We start from the raw sequence: 8,128 nt of genomic DNA on the forward strand, positions 1-8,128 counted from the left end.
GAGTTTTTCCTCGATTTTTGCTCTACTTCAAGGCAAAGCTTACATCGATTGCTCCCGCTGATATATGACCCGGGTTGTTCAGAGAACTTCCATTTAATCCTGTATGACGGTCCTTGCTATTTGAAGCACCATGTGTGGCTGGCCAGGGACATGATGTTGAGAACAATCCAAAGTCAAATGTTTAGTAATCCTAATTTGGAGTTTGGTTTATAATGTAAACTATAATAAATATCCTGAATATTCCGACGTTCTATTTCTATGATGGAAGGTGTTTGTAAGCCATTTAAGAAACGCACAAAAGCCGTTCGATTCACTTCAACATTTAAGCTTAATTTGTCAAAATATTTTCGTCGCTAAAATCCGCGACCTGTTCACTGACAAAAATCCGTGCTGCATCTCGGATTTTTGTCAGTGAACAGGTCGCGGATTTTAGCGACGAAAATATTTTGACAAATTAAGCTTAAATGTTGAAGTGAATCGAACGGCTTTTGTGCGTTTCTTAAATGGCTTACAAACACCTTCCACGCTGCAATTGTTTTCGTTCCAGCACACGATCTCAGATCAAATCACTTGCTATGCGAGTACATCTCCGTTTTTCTATGATGTTATTTCTATTTCTTCACAGAACCGTGTCCTCTCCAAAAAATCGCTCGATGATAAACCCGTTAACACACCAAGTAAGAATTCCTTTTATAACAATCTAAGCAGTGAAGACAAAAAAATTATGAGGAATATTTAAGACCCAGATTAAATATTATAAAATATTCAGTATTCTCCGACTGACTTCTAATCTCACCAATGTTTAATCGGTTCTCCATCGCTATAAACTATTTCTCAATAAAATATTCAGTACTAAGGCACTTGCTTACAGTTACTTAAAATATCTTATTCACAATAATTTCCTCAATCAAAAGTAATATGCTCTGATATTAACCGCATGAAAGGAAACAGCAATATTTTGTGTTCATGCGTGACTACAATCTGAAAGAAAAAATGTGAGTTATTTACCAAACAGTTTCCATGGTAATGTAGACAGTAAATATACGATAATGTGTAGGTCGCCCTGACACTAAATTCAAATCAATCGCATCAAAAATCGATAACTTTATGTAATATTAATTAAATAGGAACAGCAACAAACACACACACAGGCACACACATACACATACATGCATACACAGGCACACACATACACATACATGCATACACAGGCACACACATACACATACATGCATACACAGGCACACACATACACAAAGTCGCTTGACAGTGGCCATGTTGAAGCATCGTCTTTAGTTGAACAAAGCGACCCCTGCACTTACTCTTTGTAAGCCTAGTACTTATTTTATCGCTCTTTATTGCCGAACCGCTACTTTACGGGGACGTAAACGCTCTAACATCGGTTGTGAAGCGATGGTGCGTGTTGTGTGTGTGAGGCAAACACAGACATATATATATATATATATTATATATATATATATATATATATAATATATATATATATATATATATATATATATATATTAGACGGGCTTCTTTAATTTCCGCTTACCAGATCCACTTTGGTCAGCCCGACGCTATAGTAGAAGACACTTGCTGAAGGTGTCACGCAGTGGGACTGAACCCAGAACCATGTGGTTAGAAAGCAAGCTTATTACCACACAGCCACACCTGCGCCTTAGATATGTATTTATACTTATTTACTCATATCTGTATGTACACTCATTTACATTCATAGAGAGATTCATACGTTCAAACTATTATATTCTCGGATAAATTTCTCAAATATTTCACAATTTCCTTCCTTTAAATTTTATTCTTATCCAATCTCGATTCAATCATTTACTTCTTTATTTCTATCTCACATTCACTTGCCCTTTCTTTCTCTCTTAACCTTTATACTTCTGTCTTCTCTACCAATTCCCCACCTATCCTTCTTTCTAATCTTCCAGTTATTCTCCCCACAATTCCCAAATTTTTAGCCGACAATTTCCTTTGTTTATAATTCACTTGAAACATTGCTGTTTAAAAGAAATGATTGTTTGAATTACACAGAACCTGGTCTAGGATCCCTGTATACCCGCTGGGGTAGAACAGCCTGTCCTCCTGATGCAGATCTTATATATGATGGTTAGTATTGGATATACTTAATTTCAATCATCCCTCTCTCTCTCTCTCTCTCTCTCTCTCTCTCTCTCTCTCTCTCTCTCTCTCTCTCTCTCTCTCTCTCTCCTACGACATACATACACACACACATTCTGGTATTGTATAGCAATATTTCTCTTCATTATTGAGAATCTAATTCTATTTATTTGGTTGGTAAATTATTGACCCCTGTCTTTGTTCCCCTAGCATTGCTTGACAACCGATGCTGGTGTGTTTACGTCCCCGTCACTTAGCGGTTCGGCAAAAGAGAGACCGATAGAATAAGTACTGGGCTTACAAAAAGAATAAGTCTCGGGGTCGAGTTGCTCGACTAAAGGCGGTGCTCCAGCATGGCCGCAGTCAAATGACTGAAACAAGTAAAAGAGTAAAAAGAGAGTATTCGTTTTCAGACCCAAACGGAAAGTGTCAGTTAAGAGACGGAAAGACTAGAAAGTCTAGATTTAATTGAAAAAGTCAACCATTCAGGCGGAGCAGATCCGATGGCTTAAGTAAAGAAAATATTTATATATAAAAGAAAGGTTGTGTGTCTGTCTACTCCGATTTAGATTCCTAATTACTCCCACATTTTGTGATGCAGTTTAACCAAAAGCGGGTATCTTATAGTCGTGATTCATATCGAGCCCTTCTGGGTATTAGCGCGCGTCTACGATGAGTCTACGATTTTAAAAATAATTTACCATCATTTTTTTCCATTTTAATGCATTTTTTCGCTATTGTATAAGGGAAGTAACTCTCTAAAAATGTCTACGATGAGTCAACGATTAAAAAAAAATTTACCATAATTTTTTTTCCAATTTTAATGCATTTTTTTGGCTATTTTTTGGCTATAACTCTCTAAAAATGCATTATAGTTATTTCCCTTACAAACCCGAGCAACGCCGGGCGATACTGCTAGTCTTTATATATAAAAGTGAAGTTGTGTGTCTGTCTCCTACGATTTAGATTCCTAACTACTCCCACATTTTGCGATGCAGTTTAACCAAAACCGGGTATCTTATAGTCGTGATTCATATCGAGCCTTTCTGGGTATTAGCGCGCGTCTACGATGAGTCTACGATATAAAAAAAAATTTACCATCATTTTTTTCCATTTTAATGCATATTTTTTTTAATAAAGGGAAGTAACTCTCTAAAAATGTCTGATGAGTCAACGATTTAAAAAAGAATTTGCCATAATTTTTTTTCCATTTTTAATGCATTTTTTGCTATTTTTTGGCTATAACTCTCTAAAAATGCTTTATAGTTATTTACCTTACAAACCCGAGCAACGCCGGGCGATACTGCTAGTAAATAATAAACTAAGAGAGTGCACGGACTTTTCTACTGGATTTCACGTTTGCTGTATCTTTTCACCTATAGGCTCAGTGACATATATATATCCCGTATACCCAAACGTCTCTCTCATTATTGCTCTTTCTAAGTATACATATATGTATGTATCTGTGAGTATGTGTATACTCTCTCTTTCACTTGTTTCAGTCATTTGACTGCGGCCATGCTGGAGCACCGCCTTTAGTCGAGCAAATCGACCCCGGGACTTATTCTTTTTGTAAGCCCAGTACTTATTCTATCGGTTTCTTTTGCCGAACCGCTAAGTGACGGGGACGTAAACACACAAGCATCAGTTGTCAAGCAATGCTAGGGAGACAAACACAGACACACAAACACACACACATATATATATACATATATACGACAGGCTTCTTTCAGTTTCCATCTACCAAATTGGTCGGCCTGGGGCTATAGCAGAAGATACTTGCCCAAGATGCCACGCGGTGGGACTGAACCCGGAACCATGTGGTTGGTTAGCAAGCTACTTACCACACAGCCACTCCTGCGCCTATATATAAATTTCATAATCTCTCGAAATTAATTTGAAGAAAGACAAAACTTCAATCTAAATATTACTCACCAGAATCCTGCATTACCATATTACAACTAGTTTCATAACGTTCGGTGTTTTATATATATATATACTAGCAGTATCACCCGGCGTTGCTCGGTTTGTAAGGGAAATAACTATATAAGCATTTTTAGAGAGTTACTTCCCTTATATAAGCCGAGCAAAAATCATTAAAAATGCGGAAAAATGACGGTAATTTTTTTTTAAATCGCAGACTCATCGTAGACGCGCGCTAATACACAGAAGGGCTCGATATGAATCACGACTATAAGATACCCGGTTTTGGTTAAACTGCACCGCAAAATGTGGGAGTAGTTAGGAATCTAATTCGGAGGAGACAGAGTCTCACACACACAACTTCAATTTTATTTATAAAGATATACTGGTGATGTCGTTGTTCATTGTCACCATTCATCATACGTGCGATTCGGTGACCAATTAATTTAACCGCTGTAAACTCAAACTAACGAAGCTCTTATCGATGATATAGTGCTTATACTATTTCCAATGGGGATGTGTTCTGTCAAATAGTACATAAAAAAAAAACAATCGGAAATAACTTGATTAAAGTCTCTTTTCCGTATCGCTTCAGTAGTACAAACCGCATTCGATTCTCCTGGCTCGTATTTTCCTTACTAAAGCACTTTCAAATCACAACGTTCCATGTGCTGTCTGTTTGACATGACTACCTGCTGTTGTTATGATGTTACCAGCCAGGGCACGCTGTCACCTAGCATATAGGACATCCCAGAATGCCAATTTATGATGGTAAGCCTGTTATATTTCGTATGACTTCAGGTTTGGTTCATAGTCCTTATTCTATTTAATAATCGTATAATATTCCTCACTATATCAATATTCCATAATTTTGCTATTTTCATTACGCATAATGAAGTTCTTCCTCTATTCAGTTAATTTCTTACACATAAGATTGGGGGAGCTTACATGATTTATGATTACTTTCAATTAGTTTCTGTTCTTTAACGTTCTACGTTATATTATATATTGCTTATTTGATAAATACATATTCTTACCATTTCTAGGTGTGGTTGGTGGACAATTCGCTCAACAAACTGGTGGTGGAAGTAATTTCTTATGTCTACCAAATGATCCGATTTGGGCCAATTATACTACAGACGTTGAAGTGGCCGCACAGATATATGGATGCGAATATGAGATACCAATTGCTAATATGTTTTCATTCGCTAACGCTAAAGCACTTTCAAATCATAACGTTCCGTGTGCTGTCTGTTTGACACGACAACCTGCTGTTGTTATGATGTTACCAGCCAGGGCACGCTGTTACCCTGGCTGGACAATTGAGTATTCGGGTTATGTAATGACAGCCAACAACGATCAGAGGGGCAGGCATGAATATGTGTGTGTGGACCACGCACCGGAAGCTGATCCAGCAGGTTTCAGAAACGAGGATGCAGCATCATTGTTTTTCGTTCAAGCTATTTGTGGTTCATTGCCATGTCCACCGTATGTCCATGGCCAAGAATTAAGCTGTGTTGTGTGCAGTAAATACTAAATAGAACTCAACTGCGTCCGTTTCAATTTGAAAATATATATGGAAAGATTGCATGTGATAATGACATAGAGCAGTATATAAATACATAATTTTGTGTCATGAAATTTCATTCAAGTTATTCATTTGGTTAAAATAAGCAGCTGCATAATTTTTTAAACTGTATTCTAAACGAGAACATCGAAGGCGAATAATGCAAACCTCAGCGAATAATTCTTGAAAAACATATAAGCTTTTGTTTATCGTTATACATTTATATACTGAAATAAAATGATATGTGATTTTAAAAGACAATGTCCTCTTTCTTTAAATACAACAAACCCTACCTAATATCATACATGAATATCTTTCTTTCAAGCATAATCTCAAAATTCAAGAAGTGTTAATACGTGACACAAATAGCATTCAGAATAGATGCAAATACACTGATTCTATTTCTTTACAACACACAAAGGGCTAAATACAGAGGGGACAAACAAGAACAGACAAACAGATTAAGTCGATTACATCGACCCCAGTTCGAGCTGGCAGAAACGTTAGCACGCCGGGCGAAATGCTTAGCGGTATTTCGTCTGCCGTTACGTTGTGAGTTCAAATTCCGCCGAGGTCAACTTTACCTTTCATCCTTTCGGGGTCGATAAATTAAGTACCAGTTACGTACTGGGGTCGATGTATTCGACTTAATACCTATGTCTGTCCTTGTTTGTCCCCTCTGTGTTTAGCCCCTTGTGGGTAATAAAGAAATAGGTATTTCGTCTGCCGCTACGTTCAGAGTTCAAATTCCGCCGAGATCAACTTTGCCTTTCATCCTATCGGGGTCGATAAATTAAGTACCAGTTACGCACTGGGGTCGATGTAATCGACTTAATACCTATGTCTGTCCTTGTTTGTCCCCTCTGTGTTTAGCCCCTTGTGGGTAATAAAGAAATAGATATTTCGTCTGCCGCTACGTTCGGAGTTCAAATTCAGCCGAGGTCAACTTTGCCTTTCATCCTTTCGGGGTCGATAAATTAAGTACCAGTTACGCTCTGGGGTCGATGTAATCGATTTAATACCCTATGTCTGTCCTTGTTCGTCCCTTCTGTGTTTAGCCCCTTGTAGGTAGTAAAGAAATAGGTACTTTAGTTATCGACCCCGAAAGGATGAAAGGCAAAGTCGACCTCTGCGGATTTTGAACTCAGAACGTAACGGCAGACCAAATACGGCTACGCATTTCGCACGGCATGGTAACGGTTCTGCCAGCTCGCCACCATGCGAATACACTGATTCACCACACTACTTACAAACTGAAAACAGAAAATACATGATGGTTCAAAATATAAGACCTCCCACACGTATCTACCTTAAATATAAGCAAAGTTTTCTACTCAGCTCCCTCATAAAATGTATTTCACATCTACACAAATATAGTTTAGCTAACTATCAGGTTACTATGACAATGGGATATACACACTGACAGTAATTGAAAAGCCTTCACCTTTCAGATAAATACTGACACTATCATAAATGATTTTAACTAATACCTACACAAACTTTCTACTTCTCCACAAAACTCATAGATAGCCTGATACTCGAAGCAATAAGGCGTATATATATTCATACAATTTCCTGAAAGTTGATGTAGAACAATAACGATTTAATCACCAAGAAAGATGATCCCACTGGAAAAGAATTGTCCGGAAAGTTCGTGCCGATTTATAGTAGCTTACCTTTCGACTTATTTTAGAACATGGTTGAGTCCATAAAATAGGATTTGTAGGTCTCTCTTGTCTCTCTGTCTTTTTTCCATGTTGCTGTATGAAAACTTAAGGTGGTTTTAGAGTCGGTTCATGGCTGCTATTTTCAGCATGGTGGTATCCCGTAGATACACTAATTTACAATTTCATATATATATATATATATATATATAACGGGAAGCTTTATGAAAATAAACAAAAGACAAAGGGAGGTGGAATACAAACAAACAATTGTATTAGTATGGCGCTCAGGAATATAAATAAAACAAGTCTTTTACGTTTCGAGCCTACGCTCTTCAACAGAAAGATACACAGAAAAGAAACACGGAAAGAAACAAGAGAGAAAAAAATGCGTGCAGAAGCTAGCGAATAAAAACATATATATATATATATATATATATATATATATATATATATATATTATATATATAATATATATATATATGTATTATGTATGTATGTATGTATGTATGTATGTATATTAGTAAATAGGGTTCAGCAAAGATTTGCTTTACCACATACCGAAGTTTAGAAATAGCAGCCAAAAAACGTTAGCTATGTCTTCTACTTTAAAAAGGGACTCCCAGAAAAAAACAAAATACTTGAAAACAATCACACAGGCAGAAAGGAAAATTAACGAAAATCAATCAATATCTGGTCCCCTATGGACGCGCGTTCGGAATTAGGATGGAATAAAGAATATACAATTATACTTTACCAACCGTTTTCCTCTTCAGCATAGGACCCCAAAATTCGAAGGTACTTTTCCTCTCTGCCTGTGTGATTGTTTTCA

The 8,128-nt window shown here is 37.0% G+C and overlaps 1 protein-coding gene across 1 annotated transcript in view; it reads left to right on the forward strand.

The window, feature by feature from the left end:
- LOC115221576 (short-chain collagen C4-like) overlaps window positions 1-5,888 on the forward strand; it is a 13,956-nt gene extending 8,068 nt beyond the window's left edge. Inside the window, exons 2-4 of the mRNA XM_036510676.1 lie at window positions 626-677; window positions 2,056-2,130; window positions 5,112-5,888. Coding sequence (XP_036366569.1) covers window positions 626-677; window positions 2,056-2,130; window positions 5,112-5,602 — 618 coding nt within the window. The 3' untranslated portion in view covers window positions 5,603-5,888. The remainder of the gene's footprint in view (window positions 1-625; window positions 678-2,055; window positions 2,131-5,111) is intronic.
- The last annotated feature ends 2,240 nt before the right edge of the window (window positions 5,889-8,128 follow it).

The sequence above is a fragment of the Octopus sinensis genome, linkage group LG18, assembly GCF_006345805.1.
Source record: "Octopus sinensis linkage group LG18, ASM634580v1, whole genome shotgun sequence".
Lineage (NCBI taxonomy): Eukaryota > Metazoa > Mollusca > Cephalopoda > Octopoda > Octopodidae > Octopus > Octopus sinensis.